This window comes from Cyprinodon tularosa, unplaced genomic scaffold, assembly GCF_016077235.1.
Source record: "Cyprinodon tularosa strain WSP-4 unplaced genomic scaffold, ASM1607723v1 ctg105, whole genome shotgun sequence".
Classification (NCBI taxonomy): domain Eukaryota; kingdom Metazoa; phylum Chordata; class Actinopteri; order Cyprinodontiformes; family Cyprinodontidae; genus Cyprinodon; species Cyprinodon tularosa.
Window position 1 is genome coordinate 1,615,832 of NW_024037838.1, and position 26,787 is coordinate 1,642,618.

The 26,787-nt window shown below is 38.0% G+C and overlaps 1 protein-coding gene across 2 annotated transcripts in view; it reads right to left on the reverse strand.

Annotated features, from left to right (window-relative positions):
• Window positions 1-13,172: 13,172 nt before the first annotated feature.
• Window positions 13,173-26,787, reverse strand: part of LOC119783496 (neurexophilin-1-like) — a 29,940-nt gene continuing 16,325 nt past the window's right edge. For both annotated transcript variants that reach the window (XM_038285055.1, XM_038285064.1), the window contains exon 3: window positions 13,173-18,209. In XM_038285055.1, the coding sequence (XP_038140983.1) occupies window positions 17,436-18,209 (774 nt within the window). In that variant the 3' untranslated portion in view covers window positions 13,173-17,435. The remainder of the gene's footprint in view (window positions 18,210-26,787) is intronic.

The window sequence follows — 26,787 nt, forward strand, 5'->3', positions numbered from 1 at the left end:
TTTATTTTTTTATTATTTTGTCAGTGTGCCTTCTGAGCCAAGTGTTGCCAAAATGATACTTGAAAAGCATTTGGGTCGGTGTTGTATAGAAAGTTCAAACTCGAACCCTTGGATATTAGACCACTGTTCTCGGTGGCTTTCAAGATCATTTGAATGTGGGTTTTCAGACATTGATCTACCGGCCAAAGGACAACCCTCAAGTGTTTTGAAAGGAAAAAATTCATTAAAAAAAAAGGTCTAATTGTGTGTTTTGGGTCCCTGTTCACTTGTTGTATCCAAGTTTTATCTGTCCAGGTATGGATTTGAATAGGCAATACTTGAGTTGAGGGAGGATGAGCGGGGGTGGCTTCCCCCTTCTTAAGAAAATATTAAAAATCATCCCCCTTCTTAAATGACCATCCCCCCCATACCATCCCCTGTGACATTTTATGACTGATGTGTAAAATGTCTACGATATAGTAACATTAATGGCAATGATATTGCCCTTTCAACATGACTATAAAGCTGATTCCAGTGGGAAATGTGTCCTCTGCATTTTTCCCTAACTATGTAGGGACAGTGATAACAATGCTAGTCCAGAGACTGACTGCAGTTCTACTGTAAGGTGCCTTAGTTAAGGTCAGTGACCGATGTACCTGACATGTAACAACCATACCATGCATATTGCTTTAGGTTAACAGACTATATTAAGTGGACTACGTAAATAAAAATCCACCATCCCCCTTGTCTAGTCTACAACCAGACTACTGTGAATAGGCAATGATTATTTGTTGCAATAAGATGGCAACCTATCCAGGGTGTATCCCCCCATTTGCCCATAGACTGCTGGGGATAGGCACCAGGAAGATGATGGATGGATGGATGGATGGATGGATGGATGGATGGATGGATGGATGGATGGATGGATGGATGGATTATGAATTTGGAGAAAGCCCTCACACCTGATTATTCCACTCAGTCCAATGTATTGTAACAATATCATCACTATGCATGAACGTTGGTATAATGCTGGTCTATTTGGAGGCCTGCCTTGTCACTTTAAATACTTCTCCTCATTGTTGTTAAATAATCTAAAGTTTATTTTATTTGACCGTACAACTTTTCCTACCTAAACATTTCAGTTGTCTAAGCAAGTAGTGGCTCATTTCTTGAACATCAATGTCTATATGAAGATGTTTTTACATTATCTGTGGATATGGTGTGCAGTTCTTGAGCTAATTAGTTTTTTTTTTTCAAATATAGAAAATGGCTCCTCTATGAGATAGATGATATTTAAAGGGTAATCAAACCCCCGGTTATTTTTATTTATCTATTTATTTATCTCATTTATCTATATCGAAAAATTAGAAAAAAAATGAGACTAAACAAATTCAAACTTTTACACGTGTGCACCTCTTGTTAAACATTAGAATATACTTTACATGACACATATTTTAGATAATTTGTAAACACTTTAAATTATTGATACCTTTTGCAAGAACAGGTTTTCTCTGGAATTGTATAATCTTTCTTAAGGTGAGGTGTTAGTGTGTACACAGAACACACATGCAAACCTCTGACCTCAGATAACCGTCAGTGTCAATTGGATTGTAGAAATCTACAAAGACACAAAGGTAAAGTAGATTTATTTCTCAATGCCACAGGCGGGGACAAGAGAACAGTGTTAAATAGCCTCCATCAATAAGCCTGCGCTCTGGCTACCATGTTTGCAAGAGCTGTTAAGGTTGGATTCTGAAGTTATGGCTGTGGGGTGAGAGCTGCTGCACTGAATAACTCAATTCCCCTCAAGGTTTTCAGGTCAAGAGGAGTCAAGGACGGCGCCTGGCCAGGGATAGGTGGAAAGTGAATTAACAGGAGAGAGGACGATGGCTGTTTCATCTGGAGCACTGACCCTGGTCATAATTCCAATTGCCTGACTTGTTTGATGCAGAAAGAAATCCTTCAGACTGAAAGAAATCGCCTTTCTGTAACGTCTAAATCAAAGGTGGGTGTGTGTATATGTGGGAAAAGAAAAGGCTCTCATCATGATAGCAGTCTTTGAAAACTGAATCCCGAATTAGAGACCTCACAGAAGATTGTTCATACAATGTTATATGTATGACAGCCAAAGACAAGAAATGAGAGGGCTCTGCTGAATCTGTCGTTAATCATCATAAATTGGGGGCCATGCAGCAATAAATTAGGCCCATGCTGCCTCAATAATCCAGTTATTTAAAAATCCAGAGCAGAAGTAATAGTTAAGTGTTTTAAATCTGAAGCTCAACAGAAAGTAATGCACCGCTGCAAGGTTTTTAGTTATTCTCTGATTGTGATGTTTAATATTTTTTATGTCAGAAAGGAGTTTTAATGTTCAACTAAAGAAATTCATTTCAGTAAAAAAGGGTTACGGAGCACATTAGTTCAGGATTACATTTTTGCTTTAGGCGAAGGTCTGCTTAGCCTCAAATCTTAGAGCACACATTATTCCACAGGTAATGAGCAGGAAAATATTTGCTGAATAGAGATATCTATCATTGAAATGAGAAGTCAGCACAAATTGTCTGCAGTTCTCTTTGAGACCACAGACAATTGTATCTCTAAGAGATTTTTTTTAAGCAATTAGTGTTACAGTGAAGGCTGCATGCTGAGATTCTCATCGCGGACTGGATTCTAGGAATTTTGCCCTAGTTTGAATTTATTATGGAACTGCTTTATGCTTAGTGTTGCTGTATGTCTTTTTGAAAAACAAGCTTTCGAAGTATATTGTAAAGGGAGCCTTCCTTTTTTTCATGTTTTCTTTTAAATCTTAGTTGTGTTATGACCATTATGAAACAGTTTTCAGAATAAAATTTGGAGTAATCCTTATTTTAACATAAAACAAAATTTTTCTTTGCTTTTGCTCAGTATTTAAACTGCCTTATGCTTTAAAGAAGTATCCAGTATTTATATTTGTAGGGGAATTAGGGAAGCCATACAAAGTAAATTAAGTACAAGCCCCTAAGGTATGAGAATACTCTAAGTTTGAAGTAGACACAAGTAGATATAGCCATGTTGTGGCCGACCACTGTATCCATGGCAAAGCACCTCAGTTTATCTGGTCAATCTGAAATAGTTGAGCAGCTGTGTTATGGTAGCATGATGCAATCTTCTAGAGCAGGGGTCTTCAACGTTTTCCAGGCCAAGGACCCCCAAACTGATGGCGAGATGTAGCGGGGACCACCTAATAATATTGTATGAAACTGTGTTATATCAAACTGGTCCTATAGTCACTCTATGTATGAAATCATGTAAAGAAAGTGATGTTTTCCTGGGATTATTAAAGTATTTCTGAGTCTGATTCCTCATGGATGGGACAGGTGTTGTGAATGAAACGGTGCCCAGCTTGAAAGAGCTCCTATGTGTCGCCTAATGTGTGCATTGATGACTAAAAGACATCTTCTGCCTCCATTTATCTGTTTACTATAGCGTGTTGAATTAATGCTAATGTGTATTTAAAGACATTTCAAGTAGTGGAAAAAACTGTAGGGGGGAATATAAAAAAAAGTCTAATCAACCAAAACACAACCCCCCTGCAGTACCTCTGTGGACCCCCTAGGGGTTGCGGGCCCCCTGTTGAAGACCTCCGTTCTAGAACATTGATTTATCCTGACATTGTCCTAGTGAGTTTATTTATATAATGGCTTGAAAATGTTTCACTAAGACTGAAGAGATATCAGGTGTGACATTATAAGCAGGGTTGTACGATGGGCAAGTGGGTAGCACTATTTCTTGGCTGCAAAATGGTTCTGGATTTGATTCTTGGCCCGGGGTCTTTCTGCATGGAGTTTACATGTTCTCCCAGTTCATGTGTTGGTTCTCTCCAGGTACACCGGTTTCCTCCAGCCCGAAAACATGACTGTTAGGTTAATTGGATTCTCTAAAATTGTTCCTAGGTGTGAGTGTGTGTGTGCATGGTTGAATGTCTTTGTTTTTCTCTGTGTTGCCCTGCGATAGACTGGCAACCTGTCCAGGGTATACCCCGCCTCTCACCCATTGAATGTTGGAGATAGGCACTGGTCCCACCGCAACCCTGAGAAGGACTAAGCAGGAGAAAATGGAGAGGAAATATTTGTTCATCATGACAACTAGTTGTATGAATGACTGAAATTCTACCTTCCTTTGTTGATTTTCCAAATTTCTGGTTTGCCTTAATCATACCATGCCTTTTAAGCTGCATTAGTTGTGGGTTTGTTTAACAGTCCTACTATTTTGAGCAAAATGCAGGATACTGTGCCCAAGGAGAGGGACAAGAAACATTGCCCAAATGTGTTTTGTTTGGTGTAAGCATAAAACACAACTTTTCTCCTGTATTTTCTATCTGGAAACTCCTTGTGTTTGGGTGAGAGTGAGCAGGGCTTGACCCACGATACATGGAATGTGGGATGGACCGGGGTGCCAACTTCTAGCAGTCCACACATAATGGAAGATCCTTAGCATAACTGTCCCATCTGATGCTGAGATGCCGGAATATGGTGGTGATTACTAGCTTTAGAATGCATCTTGAGCATCTGCTTTATCACCTTTTTGGCTTTCCTCCAAGCATGTCGGCATCTCATGGCTGTGGAGTGAGCTAAGTGAACTTCTGCTTCTCTTTCCTGGTTAATGAACACTGGTGGCTGGAATCCATGAACTATATAAAAGGGAGAAAGACCAATCGTGCTAGAGAGAAGGGAGTCAGTGGGATGTTTCACCCATGGCAGGTTGTTAGACCTTTAAGTAGAGTCAGATTTACTGATGGTGTGTAGTTTGGTTTCCACTATTCCATTTAGAACCTTAGGTAGGAAATAATGAGGGCTCCAGCTTGAATTGTACCTGGAAAGTCCGGCTCTGACCGGGATCACCTTTAAACAGGTGGGAGAGGGGGAGATAATCATGGCTACCGGACGGTGACAGATGGTACTACAGGTACAGCAGCTAAAACAGAGGGCTGTTGTTACATAACCTGGAGAAAATTTAATCAATTCCAGAATCAAACCGAGTGATAGATTGTTCCACACCTGGACGCTACTGTTGTGCTTCCAATTGATCAATTGTTTGGCAAGATTAATATGTAACTAGTTTAGAAGACCACACATTCAGCCAGGCACAACAACAGAGAGGTTATTGAGATTTTATTAAAAGTAAAACTGTAGCAAGTTAGCAGTAAACCTCTCTGGTGACTTCGACACTGGGATTTTGCAGATGAGATTGGCAAAGGAATCCAGTAAGGAAATCCAAAAATAAAGGAAAATGCTAAACCTCAATCTCTGATTTTCAATGACTTTATAAATGAGACTGTGGGAAATGCAATGGACTGAATAAACAATTGAATAAAACATACATTATATAAATTAAAACACTTTGTTGATAACCTATCTGCCTGGCATTAAGGGTAATAGGGGATATCAAATTAATTAATAATTATATTTGTTTTAAGAAAAAATCTTTTTGATAATCAGTATTGATACCATGGAGGGAAGTAATCAGGATTGCTCTTTTTCTTAAAACCTTCTGCTGTAGGTCCGTCACCTTACAATAATCCTTTATGGCAGCTTTGGCGTCCCATACTCATGTGGATATAGCTGCTAGCACCACTTTAGCAATAAAGAATTGTCTGAGATTTTTCTTCTCCCTTGATTAAGGTCTGAAAACACCTTAATATCATGTGCAGAGTTATGCTGTATAGTGGCCTACATGCTGTTTGGATAACAGCCTCAACAACTTTTTGAAAAAAACTAATTCCAACTGTGATGAGACTTCCATGATAATGCAGAAATAAATAACAAACTTCTCTACCACCATCATAGTTGTTGCTAATCACATAGGATGCAGAAGAAAAGCAGGGTAGCATAGCATATGTAGAAAAAGGGAATAAATATCAGGAAATGGCAGGGAGCATATAGTTGGCTGACTCGCAAACATTGCACAGCTAAGTGGTAGCATGCTTTTAGAATTTTCAACATATCTAATTTTCAATTCAAAGGGTTCCTCTGCAATTATAGCCATATCATTTTTATGAAAGTTCAAGTCTTTTTTAAGTTTTTTTATGAAATTATGAAGTGGTGTCTTAAAGCTGCATTGGGGTGTTTTGAGAGAACTGTTGACTTACCCTCAACATTGGAACCAGATCTTAATTCTTGTGCATGTTACAGAGAAGGAGTGTTTATCAGTTGGAAAAATGGCTGCGGGAGATGGTTACAGCTCATCCTGTTAAGGATCATGCAAAGCACCTTTGAGATGCACTTTCAATAGAGCAAAACATTACTTGATTAAACTTTTATATACCTTGACTTACACTGACAATGCACAAAAGTTTCTAAAGGAAAATTATTAGATTTTACTTAGATTTATGCTCTTAAGACTTGAGATTCAAATTGCCTCAAGGTGCAGGACTGAAGTCTCCTTAACATCCATTGTTTATTGCTGATCATTTAACTAAGTAATACATTTTATCCCTTCCAAGTTGTAAGTTGTCATTTAACTGATTGGTTTTCATGACACTGTAGCATTACTTATGGTGCACATGGTTTATCTTAGATGTGTCTGCCAGTAAAAGGAGCTAACTGCAGCTTCTAAAAGTGCCTGTTCCTATTTAATTCTACTATCAACCACCATTTATGGTAAATAAACCCTGACTGCACCTCTGGCAGGGAGGAGCATATTTTCCAGTGCAAGAGTGCTTTTTATTCATTAGCAAGGGACGTTCATGGACCTTGGGCAATTAATGGTTTATACCAAGCTGTTCATGCTCAATGTAGCATCCCAATAATGGCCACAGAGATATCTTTTAAATTGAAGCCACTGTAGAATGACTTTGAGTCTTTTCTGAAGAAAAAAAAAAACTGCTTATGAACAAATAACACATTCTACGTTAGTAAGTGCTTGGAATGTTAATTCAGAAATTCAATATTCTTTCTCAATAACTTACTAAAGGGATATTTTACGCTCCTTTTAAATATGGAATTGATACATTGTTTTCATCATCAATAAATCCTGACAGTAAGGAGTATTAAAGCCATTATGCGCTGTTCTATTGTGAATAAATTAACTGTTTGAATCTTTTTGAAATTTAAACTCTTTTCCTCATACAGCAATGCAAATTTTATCATGATTCAACATTTTTGCTTTAAACATGAAAGCATATTTATATTTGATGCATTTGCCTTTCTTTACACATCAAAATACAGGTTCCCAAGCAGACAAATATGCATAATAGTAATCTAAAACTAGGGATTAGAACCACTTCCTTTCACTTCATTTTTTACCGTCTTGTTATAAAGAGGACTTTCGTTTATCAAAAGTATGAATTGGATTTTTCCCACAGAGAAGAAGATGTAAGTTCAAAACCTAATTCAATTCTGAGTTCATAATACCTGTGCATTTTTAGGTAATACGAAGCAACAACAGATCTTTGCTTCTGAAGAGTAAAAACCTGCAGTCTTGATTTATTCCACAACAGGAAGATAGAAATAGGAAAATATTGAAACACCCTCATCTAGTTTCTTTACTGCAATGATGTCTTTGAAGTATTCATAGATGACAATTAACAAAAAGAGGTGGCAACAACTTTATGTTTCTTATTGTTTAATATTTGTCAGTGATACTGACATTCAGATTAAAATACCATCAAATTAAGAAAAGTATTTTCTAAATAATATACTCTTTATTATGAATGTTTTAATGAGCCTCTATAAAGCCAAATAAATACTATTTTTCACTTTTATTTTATGGAGGCAGTCGCAGCAAACCCTTTCAATTTTCCCTTAAATTCAACTCCCACTTCATTTGTTGCTGTGTCTGTGAGGAATTCCTGAGGTCAACTGTTTGCACATTGGTAGCAAGTTAGTGTGATGTAAGCAAACTTTACTTATAGAGCATATTTGCTTGTGCCAGCTTCAGTGAGCATCTGTAGGTGGATATTTTGCTGTCGGTTAGCAATTTTCTCCCACTGCCCGCAGCTCAGGTTTGTCCTAAACTAGATACAGGTCTCAGACATGTTTTGTGACTTTATTTAAAAAAAATAAATAAAAACAGGTACGAAAAGAAGAATGAATTAACATATGAAAAAGACAATTGTTTTCCTACATATGATAAGGGCTAATGAACAGTATTAAAAGGAAAAAAGCCCTAATGAGGACTGAATATAGTGTTCTGTATTGTCTGCAGCTGAGTTGGCACATCCTAACGGTGAGCAACCCAATGCTCTTCCATTAAATAGGCAGGGGTGGGTTGTGTGTGTGTTTGTGTGTTAGCAGATGAGAAAAAAAGCCCAAATGATAACGAAAGCACTGGAGTCCTAGCCGTGCGTCTGACTTCTCAAGCTCAAGGCCTGCAGTACTAAAGACTGGTCTGTCAGCAGAAACAAACCTGCAGAAATGTGTGAGGTAAGGCTAGAAAGAGGTGGAGAGAGGTGCAGTACAGGAGCAAATTAAAGCAAAACTAGCACCAAAAAAGGAAGAAAAAAAAATCAAACCAGCTGTGTTTTTGAAAGACAGTTTTTCATCATCCAATCAGTCCTCTGGTTGAGCCTCAGGAGGGAGCTTCTCTTTGAAAGAAATCCCAGCCTCTGATTGAAGGTTATAAACAGTAAAAATTAAACTGATGTGAGGAGACAAGCTGAGACAGTGATGGAGCGGTGGAAGCCTAACCTTTCCCATCTTTTATTTTCTATCAGTTTGGTCGTCAGCAGAACATCCTTGCTCTTCTCTCTAGACTTTTCATATACACTCCTCTCAGTAACAGAGGAAAAAAAAACTGTAGCATTTCGCACCTCCCTCATTGCCTCCTGGTTCATTTTCACACACACACACATGAGCAGATGCTGATGCAGTCCTGGCTAACGAGCTGGTGCATGACCACACGTCTGCACCTGATTGTCTTCTGATGCAGTGAATAATTACTTTGCCAAAGGGCACAACTGTGATCCCTAGCTGGTATTTAAAGCCTTGTCAAAGAGTTTAAATCACCCCTCCTTTCCATCACTTCACATTGATAAGGCCAATACAGAGATTGCAGCCCTAATGTCTTCATAATCTTCATCATACCCTTCAGCTAAAACCACTGCATTGCTTGAAATTCCACGTTGACCTTATTAGTAATATCTGACCCTTTTCCCTGTCGCCTCTCCAGTCTTACCTCGCTTCTTTCTACTGTGGGTGGTGAGGCATAAAACCCTTAACCTTAGCGCTACTATTAGCATCTTAAAGCACTGCATTCTCTACAAAATGATGGTTTATATGTTTCAGAGGATATGTTGGTTTGATGGCACTGAAATGTTTCCTGTTTTATTAGTTTATTCAGCTATTCTTTCACTCCCCAACATGTTGTAGCCTAAGGCCATCTGTGCTTTTTCCCTGCAAGAACTCCTCCCAGATTGTTCCCTGATCCTCTCCAGTGCACAGCAATTTTCCAGCATCTTTCTTGGTGTCTGTCAGTGATGTGTGTCTGCTTTGCATTGTGAATCCCAGTTGCAGGTTGTAGTGCTCCATCATAAAAGAATCAGGGGGGTGTTGAAAGGCTGATCCTGTATTTGTCCTTGTCTGATGTACCACATCTCATATAATGCGCAGACCTGGTCCACCTGCTTGTCCACTCAACTTGAGGGGCTGCTCAGTTATAAACGTGGCACAGAACAGAGACTATTAAGATGCTGGAGCATGAAAGCGCTTCAGGTGAAAGTGTGTTTCTTTTCATGTGTAGGCAGCAGGAGCATCTGTGCATTTGCATTTATATTTGTGAAACCATGACCATGACCACCCAACTCACAACACCCAATAACTAAGAACACCGCTTGAATGCACTGGCATAAAAAAATAGAATAAACTGCAACAGGGTGAAAGTAGCATAAAAGTAACAAAAGCCCTAATCAGTGTCTATAACAGCTGCATTGTCCAAAATGGTGTGAGACACTAATGGTGTTTGTCACACAAAACACTGAAAGAGGCCCTTTATAAAACTGAAAATACATTTTGTTCAACCAGTGTAGACAGTCACTTCTCTTTCAATGCAATAAGCAGTGAGAAAAGCCAAAACGGAGAAGCTGTATGTTAAAAAACAAAGATGCCATGGAATTTCAAAGGGACAGTCGTGTCCAGGTAATGCTAATTAAATGCAATAATTGATTATAGACCACCTCTCTTATAATTTCTAGTAGCTTGAAGCTCTGGGATATAGATATGCACTGAAATAAAGCAATATTAACTTAAAATAAATTAGCAGCGAATACTGCTTAACTGTCTGGGAAGAACTAGAAATTTCTAAACTTTTAAGGGTATGTAAAAATTAAAAATTAATTGATAGAAAGTTGCCTTTCTAGCATAATTATCACATGACAGTTAACTGCTATAACACAATGTCAAACACCCAAATCTTCATCTTAAACTCTCCATGCCTTAATTTGTGCTTTGAATGCATTGGTGCATGACAACACAATTATAAAAGTAACAAAAAACTAATTTTCAAAGTAATGGGAAATCTAAATTTCAAACCAGTTTTTGCAAAGGGATTTGCAGGGAAATTTTGCATTGTTCACTTTATAAAATTATAATTTAGGGCATGTTATTCTATAAAAAACATGATACTAGGAAGATTAACCTAGTTCTGCTGCTTTAGGTTAAGCTTTGAGAAGGAGAGACCTATTTCTTATCAGGTAATGAAATCAGACTTTTAATGGAACCTCAGTTGTGTACTAACAAACTAATCCACCAGTCTTATCCCCACTGATGAGTTCAAAGTGTGAAGAAATGAGAGCATCCTGGTTTTTGCTTTGTCTTTGTCAACAGCCAGTGTGAGAGGTTGCTGAAGAGTGCAAGCATCATCTACTGGCAAAGAAAACATTCCGCTTTATGGCGTAGCATGTCATAAAGGAAAACAACTGATCATTCCCTGCAGGATACAACCTGATAATCCTGATATCCAAAACAAAGCAGTGACAAGGGTTTGATTTTTTTTTTTACACCCCTGTGTTTCTCATCATAGATACATGACACCAGATATTTACCTACACAGTATAGAAAAACACATTATATTCGTTTCTCACTATGTGATATTGAATCAGGCTAGATGTTTCCTGTTATTGGACATTTTACCCAACGTATTTTCATGTGGTAAATGTCAGAGTAATAAGGGAGAAAACATTTTAAGAAACATTTAATTTCTTTAAACTCAGAGGTTTGCAGACAGCAATATTACTGGGGGGGACTCTTACAGAAAAGATAAAGCAGCTTTCAAACTAAAACATGAAAAAATTTAAATGTTTAGCCCATTTGTTTAAAACCAATTTGCAAAAAATTCAGTGCAGCTACAAGAACTGCTCTAAACCCTCGTTCCCAAACGTAATATATATACAATGTAGTAAAAAGTAACCAGAAGGCACTCACTATGGGACATTTGAGTTTGAACTAAAAAAACTCAAGAAATTATATATAAAAACAGAATCAGATCTTAACTCTAAATCTCTATGTTTTTCTCACCTGTAAAGACTGTTTTCTGAGGAGCATCCATCTAAAGCGACACCTCAATGAGAATAAAACATCACATCAGAAGATTCATTCCTAACAATACCAGCCTGAATTCTGCTGAACAAATGGTCAACCATTTGGTTAAAGAGTCCATTCAAATGCTTAAGCAAACATTCAAAACAAACACAATCTGAATATGGACGTACTGAAAGGCAACATTTTAGTTTCCAAATCTTGATTGTTTTTACAAACATATATTTCTAAACAGCTGAATTTCTCCTTCTTATAAGCAAGGGAGAAATACAGCATGTTTCATTTATACTGTAAAGAATGCTGAATTGTTATACAAATCAACGGTTAGCAGACAGGCTGTACTGCATCACGCTATGTTTCATGCAGCTAAAAGAGCAGCAGAAATTGTGCACTTTATTTGGAATTTCACAAAAAAAAAGATTTTTAACCGTAAAACAGTACATATTAAAATTCTATTCCTTAAATGTGTATACAGCCTTTTAAACTTTGCAAAGCTTCAGTCGCTATAAGTTGCAGTTTTCTCTGTTTAGTATCATGGTTTTCTATAACCGATGTTATCACTCTTTAAATATGAAAGACGTTTGACTGTTTTTCTTTTTTTTTTACTTTCTATCTTTCTGTGTGACCCAGCATGCTGCTCCTATGTTTTGTTTTAACCTCAATTCTCCTTTATCCCAAATAAAGTTGCTCTTCTTTCTCCATTTTGACTCATTTGCTTCCCTTTCATCATCCCATGCAAGGTTATCCTGAGGCAGGCACTGCTTTTATGGGAACAAAGGAATGGTGGAGGTGATGGGGTAGAGGCCCTGGCTTTGCCGCTAGCCATGCCTTAATCGATCGTGTTTAAAGGCAATGTTTCGAACTGAATGTTTGAACTCATCGCCCCAACTAAACAGTTGTCGGGAATTTAATTAAAACATAAAATTAATTTATTGCCAGTTGCACTTTAAAAAGAAAAGACACTGAGAAGCAACAAAACAAAGGCACAACAAAGAGTGAGGGGAGGGAAGAAAAAGGAGGCTAATTGGCATCACTCTACTTAAAACATTTCCTTTTTCTTTTTTAACCCCATTTTCTCCTCCCCCCTGTTTCCTCTTTCTTTCCCAGCACGTATATCTGCAACGGCCCAGAGCTAAATTTCCATCACATCTTTTCTTTGCCACCGGCGCCTGGCACACACAGTAAAGGTATGCAAATACAAGAAAACAGAGACTGCAGTGTTGTTGACACACTTCACCTTGACACGGATTAGAGCCAGATAGAAGACTGGAGCTTGTTTCTCTGTTGTTTAGGTGGCATAAGTACCGCTGTGTACTTTATTGGTTCTTAGGATGTTGGAAATCACAGTAAAAGCAATCATGTCATCCATACAGTTTACCATTCACAGGACACTGAGAAACAAAACCATAGGGAACAAAAGGGTAAAACAGACAACCTTCACAGCATGAACCACATTTAAATACAACTTTATTCAGATCTCAGGACTTTTAGCTTTAATATATATATTTATATATATTATTTATATATGTATATTTATTTTCAAACAGTCTTTTTTGTAATCATTCTGTTCTGAGTGGATCATTGCTGTCTTCCAGCCTTTAAGGCCAAATGTTTATGTGTCTTTTGGCACCAGATGGGTAAATAGTGAGGATGCTGCTGTAACAGCACCTTGTGTTCCAAAGCAACATGTCTGGTAATCACAGTTCAGCAGCCTTTTTTTTTATTTCGCCCAGAGGGGCACGGAGGGTGGTGTCTCACTGAGAGTATTGCTGTTTACTTGAGAGGATCAGTAAAGAGAAGAGGATGGAGCGTCTTATCAGTCTGTAGCCCAACATGTGTCCTTTCTCCTTTATTTTCTCCATTGTCAAAGTTGCCCAGGGCTTATGTTTCTGAGCTTTGATTTCATACTGTTTGAGTTTCCAGAGGCCCTGCGGGATGAGAATCGGTTGGATGGGTGGGGGTACTGAGGTTAGCAGGGCGTATTAATGTTCAGCACTCTGTTAGCATGCTCTTCAGGACGCTGCACCTCCTGCCAATCCAGGAGCTTATGTAAGATGCTTTGAACAGGAATGGGGAAGTACATAAACCCATATGTATTAAAACTGTGTGCACACATATTTTTACGAGATACAGATGTAAAAGGGAATTGTGGCAAGTTCTCACTGCTGATGTTGAGTTATCTTGATGTTAAGCTCATAGAGATTAGCCGGCTCAAATCGTGTGCTGAGAAGGGAGCAAGGCAGCAGCGAGGAACTACCCACAGCAGGGCTCAGTTCCAGGAAAAAGGAGGTAGAAAGGGTCAAATTCAATCAGACAAAGATGTGAAGACAGCATTCGAACATGCAAACATTTGATGCTGAAAGAGGCAGAGTAAGCTGGACGGTGAGGATACTGAAATAAAGAGGAAAGCTGTGGCTTTTTCATGCTGGTTGATGCATTTGAGACACATGGAACTTTGTATTCAGGCCAGCAGTTCAGAAAAAGGACCTTCAAGCAGACGTCAGGCATTCGGTTTGAGCTGCTGCCTAACCTATAACGTATGCGGCACAGATGCTCTGCATTTATTTATTCTTTCTGAGAATTGAAACCAGCCACTCTTGCATTTCCTGATACATGCCACTGATATTAGCTTGATGAAAGTATGAAGACAGATACACTTATAAACAAATGGATGGGACATTGGTTTGTAAAATCAATGCTAATACAAAGCAAACATAAACAATAGAAGACAGAAGAACAGAAGGCATGAGACAGAATAACAACATTCATGATGGCCACAGGTGAATTTGCTGCCTGTTCCCTGTTGATATTTTTGTCGACGACTAGAGTTTGCACTGCAAACACAAATTTAACAGAGATGAGCTATCTCCTGCTGAAAAGTGTAAAAAAAACTAAGAACTTTGCAGATATGAAGAACTTTGTTTTTGAAAATATTTACACCTTTTGAAAATGTACACGGTTTGTAATGTTAGAACCTCATTTTAATTTAAAGAAATGCATAAATATGTGAAGAAGAAGAAAAACTATAGAATTTAAAAAAAAATTTTCTTCCAAATACAAATCTGTGTCAGGCAATTGGATTTGGTTCCCTGAGTCAATACATAATGGAGCCACCTTGTGCTGCAACCAGCAGCAAGTCATTTCTTGTGTATCTCTACCAGCTTTGCGAATTTAAAATCTCTAATTTATGCCCATTCTAATCAGCAAAATAGCCCAAACTGAGTCTGGTTGTGAAGAGGACATATCAACAGCATTTCTCAGATCTTTCATCAGATTCTAAACAGATTTTATTTCAAGACGATTTAAATGGTTCTATGATTATGCTCCAATCTAATTCATTCCAAATTAGCCGTGAATGTGTGATGATTAACCAGTGTTTCAGTTTAAAACTTATTGAATCTCCAACAGGATTTTCTCAGTAGTTTTTTCCTGAGCGCTCCACAGCAAGATACTGCCATCACCATGTTTCATTTATTACTATGTCTTTCTTTCCGGTTATGCCGTATTCCTTTCCTTTTCAGATAATGGACCTCATTATGCTCTGAGTGATTGTCTATCATTTTATGACATCATCCTGCTTTTTAAATTTCTCCACATCTTTATCTTTGACCGGTCTGCTGTGTTCCTTGCTATTGATACTTTCTATCACAAATATGGTCTCCAATAAACCTCTTAGGTTATAACATATATATTGTATACATATTTATATTAAATTGAACACAAGGTGCTTTAAAAGCTGACTTCTAAAGGCAAATATCTGCACCAGACTGTATTTGGAGGGATCCAATTAAAGTAGGTTCATAAACATTTGAAAAATAAAGTAAAAAATCATTCCACATTATAATTATGCAATACTTAATACTACTCTATTAGGAGTTCTAAAAATATATGAAACCATAAATGTCATTACAATTTGTGAGATATTGCAAACCCTAAGGACTGTTTGACGCTTAGGTTAAACTATTTCAAGAATGATGCATTTACGCTCTGCAGCCTAATAACTGCCACCTGTAGGGACTCCCTGCTACTGTATGTCAATTCTGTTTGACAGGCTGGAAAAAAGAGACGCATGAGGAGGATGTACCTCTGTTGCATCAGTATCATCATTGCAATATTCAACAATATAGAATATTAAATCTTACATTTCATTTACGTCTCATAAAATTATAAGATAGAATGAGGTTTGTAATTTCAATGTGGCAAAATGTGTAAAGGTTTTAAGGGTGACAAATGTTTTTCAAGGTAATTGTCGTAATGCTAGTTTTTGTGCTAACGCTAAGTAAGCAAAGTGACACGCTGGTACAGGCCTTATGTGACTGCCCCCACAGACAGGCTTTACATTGGCCATTCACTGCCATTTGGGTCCACATGGGACAGCAGCATGCTGTTTCAGCTCCTTCCTGTGGACCTATCTGTTCTTTATCACCAATGTCACAGTACATTGGCACCAAAATGGATATCTGATACCTCAGTTTAATGGTTCCTCACACCTGTCTTGTGAATGTTAATTCTAATTAACCAAAAAGACATTGTGTCCTCATAAATAGCACACTAATAACCTTTCAGCATGAAAACATGTTAAGCGGCTGATTTATTTTGTTGCTGTCCGCTGGTGTCCCTGATATTGTTTGTGTGAGTAACATGAGACGGGTCAGCCAGTGGTCATTTATCTCAATGAGAGCAGTTAACTCAGGAGCTAAACTGGCCACTCGCCCGATGGGAAATTATCAAAACAATCCTCCTGAAAGACTTCTTATCCTTCTTCCCAGCGACTTGTTTTTAGGAACAAATTTGGTGCTCTTGTTGAAACCTTAATCACATCTAAAAGAGATTAAATTATATGTAATTATTATGATAAAATTTTCATTCATTCAAGATAAGTGGGTTTACTTTGGTGAATGCAGTATTTGCCAAGGGAGAGAGCAGTCTCCCTCACACAGTCAAAGTTATCAAGGCGTGAAATCAGGAATCCTGACGGCAACAAAATGTCATCTTTTTTATACAGAAGGGACAATTGATGGAGCCGCATACATCATGTCTCGTTCTCCATTGTAATTAACAGAACTCTCTAAATCTCTGTATCTCTCACCCCTCTACCTTGTACTTTCTCTCATCAGTGTGGAGGTTTCAAGTCTGTCTCAGCATACCATCTCATTATTTCCTTCACACCAAGCTTGTCTTAAGCCCTGGCCTTGAAATGCTGCCGAGCAATCTCTTTTTATTTGAAAATTTTGTTTGGAGGGAATTTAACTCAGGGATATATTGGGATTGGATTTTGCCAGCTGAAAACAGTTTATTAGTAATATGGAGATGGGATGTTTGAATCAGAAGACACATAATAAAGTTTTGGCACATAGAACGTCTGCCCTTGGCGTTACTCTAAAATGATGCTGTGGCTGGTTACACACCACATTCATCTGCACTTTGTGAGCAAATGAATACTTTATGTTCCCCGTGGTCTGTTTAAATCATCTTTAGAGAGCACAATGTTAAACACGACATGATAATTATCATAAACGCTGAATCTGTCTGCAGCTCTCTGATGTATTACTGGACCATTTAAAAGCCTGCTTTTAATTCACGCACTGCTGTTTGACTTTGCAAAAGAGCAAAATTGTAAAGGGTGATTAAAAAGGACATTCAGATAAGGATTGGAAATTACTATACGGTTGGTGGAATGCGGCCTAGATGATAAGAGTTTAGAAGCAGGACTGAGGTATGAATGTATTGGTTGATGGTTCCAGAGTTTTATTGTTAGTTCAGGATGTTTCTTAACTGCATACTGTTGTTTGCATATATGTTCTTACATCTTACAATGGTCAGGCTACATGTTTTGTTTTGTTTTAGGGTGTCTTGCTGCCTCTGCAACATTTATCACTTGGGTTTCCTCTTCACTTGTTCAGTCACACCCCCCTCTGTTCCTCTCTCCTACCCATCATGTCTCCTCTATCCTGAGGGCAGGTAGGGCATCTCATTATGGTAATTGTAGTCCGGGCAAACCTTCTGCACTAGGCGATAGTCTGTACTGTAGAAGGAAATATAGATACAGATGACTTTAAAAGGCTTGGAGCAAATCCAAGACACATGGCTCTGGATCTGCTCCTGAAAACAGGTCTTGGATGGATCATAGTTGCACAATGAGGTGCGCTTGCTTCGATCCACTTTCTCATAGTCCACACGGCAGTTGAAGATCTTGGAGTCCTTTGGGTAGACAACACTCTGGCGCTCCAAGTCAAACTCCACAGCCTTAACAGGTGGAACCAGGCTGACCGAGATGTTGCCCTGGCCCGTTGAGTTGTGACGAAAGTATACACTGAAAGTGCCGTTGCCATGATCCACTATCTTGCCAGTGATGAGCAAGTTGAGCCTCACCGTTTTGATGTTGGAATAGAAGTCTCCCCAGCCAAACATCTTCTTAAACTTGCCAGTCTTGACAATGGGCCGACGTTTGACCCTGGAGCTGGAGGTGTCAGGTTTAAGCAGATCACTGCCTAACATCTCCCAGAACTCTTGTTTGGAGAACTCCTGCTTGGAGAAAGGGACAGGGGAGCGGTAAGGCAGCTCCAAGGAGGTGGAATTAGCCGCTCTGCTTTTACTGTGCTGCATCCATCGACTCAGGGGTGAGTTAGAGGCATGCCCACTCAGAAGGCCCACCGTCTTAGAGGAGGCCTCTGAAGAGCTCTTGGGGTTTGAGGAGCCATCTTCTTGACCCATCGCCACCTTGGAGTAGTTGGTTGAGATGAAGATAACAGTAAAAGAAAGAGAAAGCATTCGTTAAAAGAATGAAAAAAATACGTAATCGATAGTCAATTTACTGATTGTCTTAGAGAAATGGTAACTTATATGTATGATTAATTTTATCAATGACATTTAAAAGGAGCTTAAAAGTGGCATATTTTAACATTTTTACAATCTTTAATTTACCTTAACATCAGGAGAAAATAGCTACAATACAGTTCCTTGAACATATTGGTCTACTGTCAGGGTTACAGGAATCAAAGTACAGCCTCTCAAAGAAAATGTACACCTAAACTAAATTCAGATGGAGTATATTGCTCTGGTGGTCCTTCTCAGCTGAATCAATAGTTGTTAGAGTAGGTAATTTTCTTCAGAAGTGCTGTGAAACAATAAAGAACCTTAATTACAAAATGTTTCTTTGACAGCAGAGGTTTACAGGTTGATTTATGCAGTCAGAGTAAACAAGTTCATTTACAGCTTTAACCTTTACTAAATCTCAATTTAATTAATAGTGCATTCTCGGACACACACCAGATCTGAAGAATGTACACTACTGTTAAGGTACCTGATATAATTTCAATATTTAGTCTTATTTTATAGGCTTTTATCAGCAGGTGACATCAGGACTTTGTAACATTTTCTGGCTTCAGTTTGTCAGATATCTAATAACAATTTACGGTCAGATCTATACTTTGACTCTTGCTAGGCTGTCTTAAAAGGTTTTTATTGCTGTTGATGATGTTATCCCCTGTAAGAAAAATATTTCTTAGATCATGACGATACTGCCAATTTGTCAATTAAAGTTTATGCTTAATTGGTAATGCAATCTGCAATTTCTTGGCAAAGGAAACTCTCACCGTAAAGTTAGACTTTGATTCATCAGCCCCTTTCTCATTAATCAACAAGGCTTTAGAGATTTTTTTATCATAAAAGGTGTGTGATGGTGTGCAGTCAACCAAACAGAATTTTTTTACCTTTTTCCTGTTTTTTAACATATTTCCCCGAAAATATATATAAATCTACAATTTCTTTTTTCTTACTATTCAACCTTTTTTATCTCACACAAGTTTTCCTTTTAGCAGGGGTGTGTATGCATAAAACCTTGAATGACAAAGACTCCAAAAGGGCCATATACTCTGGAGAGTTTCTTGTGTGTGAAAGTGAGCTTTCTGCTTCTTAAGCACTGCGATCAGCGTTCAGAGGAAGCTGCTACTGCCTTGGAAAATTTTGTCAGAGGATCAAAGAGTTAGGGGAAGGGGAGGTGGGCTTGCAGGAGGGCCCAAGAATAAAGTGTAATGTCCAATTAAGACATCCAGTGTTCTAATTAAAGAAAAAAAAATCTACCGGCACATAAACAAAGCTGTCAGATGTTAACATCACCTGGGGGGAGGGGAGGAGGACAGAAGGAGAAGAGATAGTGCCGCTGTGCTCAGCAGTAGCTTTGTGAAGAGTGTGTAAATGTGTGGCTAAGTAATAGATAATTATTCAGCGGTATTGATCTATTAGCAGGTATCTTTTGTCTAATGTTTCAAGGAAGGATTCAGTATTGTTGAATACTCTGGGTTTGGAGATACACATACAGGAAGACACAATGAATTCTGAGCTGTATAAATGCAAACAATAAGTGATGCAAATGTAATATGTGTGTGCGCTTCACTTGAATAGATTTTACAGTGATGCATAATGCATGCATCGCTGTCTGTGCTCTGATCCAGTGACTGTCTTGACTGCCAGAGGTTCCTTATATAGGCTTAGTCAGGATTATTATGTCTGACTCATTTTTATTCCATTTTCTGCAGGTTTTTCAGGCTCAGTCACATTAGTTAACTTGCAACACAGTCAGTCCGTGGTATTGATTTTCTGTCTCCGTAAAAACATGTATTTCCTTTCATTAAGATAGGCATTGCATTTCAATTGCCATGAAAAGATTACCAGTGATGTGGTTGTGGTCTTATGTTTGAACTTAGTTGAGAACACTCTTGTTTTTTTCCCTTATTCTGGATTTATTCCCTCAGGGGCTCCGTAGGCCAAACGTCCTAGTTACCTGTCTGTCACTGTGCTAAGTTCTGGTCCTTTAGGTCCCCACAGGCACCAATAACACCCCTGACAAGGACTTCTTTCTCTTCCGCCAGCAAGATTTCATTGTTAATTTGAGAAAAACAGACTTGATTCAAATTGAAATAGTTTGAAATAGGGCGTAAAGATTAGGGCATTGCCCATGGCTTCTACTGGCTAATTTGTGTTTGATTGGTTTTCTTGTTTACGTAGTACCTACTGGGAAGCACTTATCCACTGCTGTTTGTAATAAAAACACCTTCTGTAATGGTAAAATTACTTGATATTTTTATAATGACCCTTAGATCTACAATCACTTTGTGATTAATTGGGCGGGTGTCTCTGTGCCAACGGTTTATACTTCTGGTTTCACTTTAAGCATGTCTTCAGCCTGGATCCCAAAACGCTGAGCACAAGAAATAATAGAGCTAGTGTTGTTCTATTGTTGAACAGAAGACTTAAGTGTCTGGCACCGCTGGAGGTGTCAGATTCAGTACCCAGCATCGTTGTGAAAGACAAATGTTACACTGAGCATAATATAGCTAAGGAAAAGCCTGAGTTGTTGCAGTAATAGCTAATGCTGCAAAAAAAAAAAAAAAAAAAAACATGTTTAAAGTAAAATTGGTTGTAATGTTTTATATATTTTAATATGCATGTTCCTATGAAAGAAGTATCCTGTATTTTTTGCCATTTCTGTGCAAAAGCAATTTTCTTTAGTGAATATTTTAACAAGCTCTGCTGCCCTTACTCCACTCTGGAAAAACTGCATACTGCTACAACTATTTTGCCTCTCTGCGTTTAACTAGTAAAGTATATGAGCTGTAGTATCCAACTATCAGCAGTCTTACAACTTCTGCTCTGTAAGCAAATTGAGATGGTAAAGAATAGGGTTAAAGATTAATGCACTTTTTTTTTTTTTTTTACATTAACAGAATGTTTTGACGTGATTTCACAGACATTATTTTATTTACCAAAATGTCTGTGCTTTGGATATATTTTGGATATAAGTCTTTTTTTTTTCCACATCTCAAACAGGGTGGGATAAAGTCATCCTTCAATGACAAATTAACTGGACACATGGTGCAGCGGCCCTTTGGAAATGCCAGAACAATTTTATGTTGCAGTAAGTTTGTTGCATTTCATAGTACTTGGTCAGACTTATTGGCACTCTAAGTACTGCAGGCAAAGTGTGGGCGATGGGCAGTCGGGCTTCAGAGAGGTGGCGGAGGTTCAGGGCGATTCTGTCATTTGTCATGTGCGCAAAGTGAGTCAGGGGAACGGCTGGAGAGGAAGGGAGGTGACTGTGGGCTCTGTCGTTTTGGTAATTGTGAGTCATTCAGGCTCAGTGAGCACGGGCCTGAGGCCTTTCTCCCAGCAGGAAGTTCAGGGAAGAGAACGCTTGTCATAAGCCTTCCTGCTTCACTGGCAATAATCCGCCTGTTGAAGTGACAGGTATCCGATTTTTACACTTTTCCCTGGGGTGACAGATGTGCGCTGTTGTGATACAGAACAGAGATCACAGGTTGAATTAACCAAAATCTGTGTTATTAGTCTTAGAGAGCATTGAGACCTGTCACAGACTTGTAGATTAAAGACTTCTGAGCCTGCATGTTGCGTGAGTACTGTGCAGTCTTCTTAGTTCATCCCATCAAACCTTCTTGTGATCATCTTAAATAGTATTTCTTGATGTTTTACCAGACTTTCTAAATGTCTTTAAATTCATTTTTCAGTCTGTAAACTTTTTACAACACATGAGTTCAAGAACGATGCCCTTTTAATGCCAACCTAAAGATGTCATTATTACACACCCATCAAAGCCAGTGCAGTTGCTCAAGGCCCATTTCTTCAGGCGGTTTTACCTGCTACCCAGTCTAATCTCCAACGATTTTGCACTCAGCCTCACAACCCTGACTGCAGTCATGTGACTTTAATGTTTGGTTAAATGTGAGGTAGCTCCCAGCCAATTGGGTTGCTATAAGATTTTGCTTAAGATATTTCATCTTCTTGTTTAACACCGCTAGGGCAGCACCTTATCTTTTAAGCCTTTTAATAACCAAGTCTGTTTATTATATATATATATATATATATATATATATATATATATATATATATATATATATATTTGTTTATTCTCTGTGGCTCCCTGTGAGTCCCTGGAATACAAGAAAGATTTCCAAGATGTCCCACAAGTTTAACTAGGTTGGCAGTATCAGCTCATGCCCATCTATTAGTGCATGCAGAGTATTTTTAAACTAAATGCACACATTTGTCCAGGGGCTTTTGGCAAGTGGTGTGTGGAAGCAGAGCTTGATTACAATCATTTTTGTGCATATTGTAGAAATTTTGAAAACTAAATTCTGGAAAGATGTTTGTCATTCCTGTCAAACTTTTAGGGAAACTCAGCTACAGATAGTAATGCTGTGTTGCAAGTAACAGCACACATGAACACATGAAGATTCTTTAGAATTCAAGTTTGTGGTTCCCCTGTGAGGGCAAACACCTGGAGGTACCCTCGCTGTTATACCTGTAAAGGGACTTGTGCATAGATATTTTCTCATTAATTGATTAACAGGCTCAGGGGTCTTCAACCCTGGTTCTCAGGACCCTGCATGTGTTGGAACTCTCTTTCTTCCAGCATGCCTAAATCAAATGATTGCATCACTTCCTTAGCAGTCACCAAGAGCTGAGGAAGCCTGTTAAAAAGCCTTTTAGTTAAATCAGAGGTTTGGAGGCAGGGAAAAAACTTAAAATCTAGTTTGTTCTGAGGACTGTGGTTAAAGACGTTAGGGCTAGCAAACTTTTTAGAAACTTCTCATTTATTTTTACTCTTATACAGAAGCAACATTTAGTTCCTATGCTCCGATTATCTGGAATAAAACTCCCAGTAGACTGTAAAAGTACCGAAAGCCTGAGTCAAAAAAAACTATTTGTTAAGAACAGCTCTGAGGTTAAATTGTTAACTGAGGTGTCATTGGTTTAACTTAGCAGTCAAACTGTTTTGTTTGTTTTACCTGCTTTTATCAGTTTTTGTCTTTACTGGCTTTTATTTTCCTTACAATTACCTATTAATCTCATGTAAAGCACTTTGAATTGTTTCTGTCCTGAATTGTTCTATACAAATAAACTTCCCTTGCCTTCTCATACCAGACAATTTCTGAGAGTTTTTGTTCTGATATTTAAAAATAAAAAATTGACATACAAAAGTTTGATTTACTATTGTTGTTCAAAATCTGTTGACAGGCAGACAAAATGCTTTTGAGAAGAACTTTTTACACCATTCGTATTTCACACCCAGCAAATGGGATTTCCTAAGAGATCTTAATTAAAAAACAAAATGTACTTACAGATAATGATTTTGATTTATGTGTAGATATATTTAATTGGAGGTTCATTACGCACAAACGTAATTCCTGCTGTTATTGCCTTAACTACTTATATGTTTGAACCAGGACTATAGTCATACAAATTACATACAAATCCCCGCTAATATTCACTTACCTACCAGTTCATTAAGTTCACCGTATCAATCTATTGTATAGATAAATAATGAATCGGCAATTCACATTACAACTAGTCAGTGCATATTTGTATCTAGATGTGGGGCTGATGAGTTACTAACATGTAAACAGAATAAGACAAGATCAAAGGGGGAGAATTTAACCTTGAATGTGGCGCTGTTGTTGCTCGCAAAAGGACTTTTTTAAAGAATATCTCAGAAAGTGATGATTTAACTGCTAGTTTCAGCCCAAATCATCTAACTGGTTTGCAGAGATAAATGGGAAACAGAGAAAATCTGTTGTTGGGTGAAAAGGTGTTGGGTATGTCAGAGGTCAAAGAATACACAGACTTGATAGAAAATAGTAGAAATCCAACATTAGACTCAAATCACCACTCCTAAAATCACGGAATGAGAAACAACAAGGCGAGACCGCAAATTATGTTAGGATTATTTTCTGTCATCCTTATATGTTTTTGCTTAACTCTAATATTACTTACCTGTTGAGTTTTAAGGCTAAAACTTTCTAAATCCGATTATCTAATTATGACATTTCTTCTGTCAGGATAAAAAGTAATCATCCTTATTATGAACATAATAAAGGTTGGGAAATTAAATAATTGTCCTTGGTCCTGAACACTGTCTATTAACTGGATTTGGCTGGAGCCTGTGATGTCTCCTCATTTACAAACAGCATGATGTCTTTTTTCTATCTGAGTAATATTAAATTCTGCTAAACCTACCATTATGTTTTATAATCATTGAATAGATATAAATTGGAAAGTGTTATGTAAAGTATTTGTTCCTAGTGATCTCAGGAAAATAATTGAGAAAAAGCATGTGAAATATCTTTTTTTTCTCACACTAAGTATCAGCTGAGCATTGTTGGATTGCCCAAGCTTTACTGAATAACGTTCCTGAACATGTCCATCTATTTGGGACAGTTAAAAGCTCCCAAGAGAGCTTCTTCTGGCTAATGCATCATTTCAAAAAGTAGAAATCATCCTAAACTGATTTATGTCGCAAGTAGTTTCTAGGGTTGAAAGGCCTCCACAGTCACCAGATCCACATCCAAATGGGCAACTCCAAAGAATGGTTCAAGAAGATATAACCTCTTAGATGTAAAGCATTTCCACCTTAACACGATCGAGGCATATATATGAAATTAAGTGTGAATATTCAGCATTCTGAAAGGTTTATAAACAAGGAGGATTTCTAATGGTGCATTTGGTCTGAGGTGAGTGCAGTGGATTCATATTGAATTCCTATACGAACAGCGCAGTGAATAGGCAGGGAAGCAGCCGGTGGTGAATCTGACATGGTGAGGGCGGTCAGTGCTCCGCTCTCACCTCGTGTTACTAGATAGAACTGAGGTATTGTCAGCTGCACCATATGGAGAGAGTGGAGCGGTTATCGCTGAAGTTGAAATGAGCTGAGCTTTTCTATGAAATCACGACATGACAACCAATCAGGAACTCGTTGTAGGTGAAGCTTTTTTCACTTCAAAAGAAGGAGAAAATTATGTTAACAAAGGTAAAAATAAGGAATGCTCTCAATATGGGTTTAGCTGGCTCCCTTACCTCCAGCACAGATACCAGTCTGTCACTGCCGACTGCCCAGCATTGGTGCTTTCTGCGAGGGCACATTTACAAGGAAGTATCGAATCTGACAGTCATTCAGATGCAGCTCTGGATGAACCAAAGTTAACTCTTTTTCAGTGCTTTTGCAGATTTTTTAAAAATTGATGCTCTCCCCCGGTGATTTATTAGTTGTGCATAGAGAACAATATAGCAGCAGTTTGTGATTTTAAGTTTCACCTGTGATTTTATTGTAAAAAGCGAGACCTCAACAGGGAATGATATAGGGTTGCCATAGGTAACAGCAGGTCCAAAGCAATAGTTCTGGGAGGCTGGTAGTTTACTGATTATTAAACCATCATTCCATGTTATATTCAATACCAGCACAGAAATGAGATGTGATGTAACGCAGTAACTTTATATCAGAAAACGAGCATAGCACTAATGTCTGCTGGGAGGTTGAGCCATAATTAAAAGTGATTCTTAAAGGTATAGTGGATTTTCTTTTTCCGGGTGGATCATCAAAATAAGAGGTCCTCCTAATTGTCAATTATCCTGGTGATATGTTTACGTAAGGCCGTTCTACACTTCCGTCCACATTTTCCCTTACCGGTGTTGTGCTGAGAAACACCTGCCTACCGAGAATTACCTCCCGTCTCGCACACTGATGAAAAAATGGATTGAAATATAAACGAAAAGGGAATTTTAAAAGAATATTCTTAAAAATATCTTTAATATCTCTGCAACAACAGCAGCACATATGATCTTTTTTTAATGTTTTTTTTTTTTTTTCATCAGTTGGGTACCAGACGTCATGCAGCTAAAGCTCCTCCTATTTGATGACGTGGTCCAGGTTGTAAATGTTGTGGATCTTAAATACAGAGCGGTGAATTCCACACGCTGCTGGCAGAAATAACAGCGGACTCTGTGTTTTGTCTAAATACACAATAAGATTTGTAATGTGTCTATAAAGTAACTAGAAATGTTTTCTAAATCACTTTTTCATTGTTACTGGATATACGTGGGACAATGTTCAGTTAAGTACAGTCCAGAGTTAGGAGTGTACTTCCTTTCTTACCACTGATGTTGACTAAAAGGATTTTAAATGTGTTGGTTGTACAGCAGGTGGAATCCTGGTGGATTGGCTGTCTGCTTAATATATATATATTTTTTATTTTGGTAATGGTTAATTTGATCAGCTTTTATTTGAAAGTAAAATTGGCATCACATAAGGTATTTTGATTTTAAAGCAAAGAGCTAAGGCATACTGAAATTATTTATAATAAAGTAGCTGATTTTATAATCTGAATGAACATGAGTACAGACAATTCACAAATGTTATCTGTCAAAAGAAAACTGCAGAAAAGTTAAGCACAGTTTTTCTGTTCTCCTTAGTGTAGTTTTAGCTGTTTGGGTTTAACTCTACAGACGT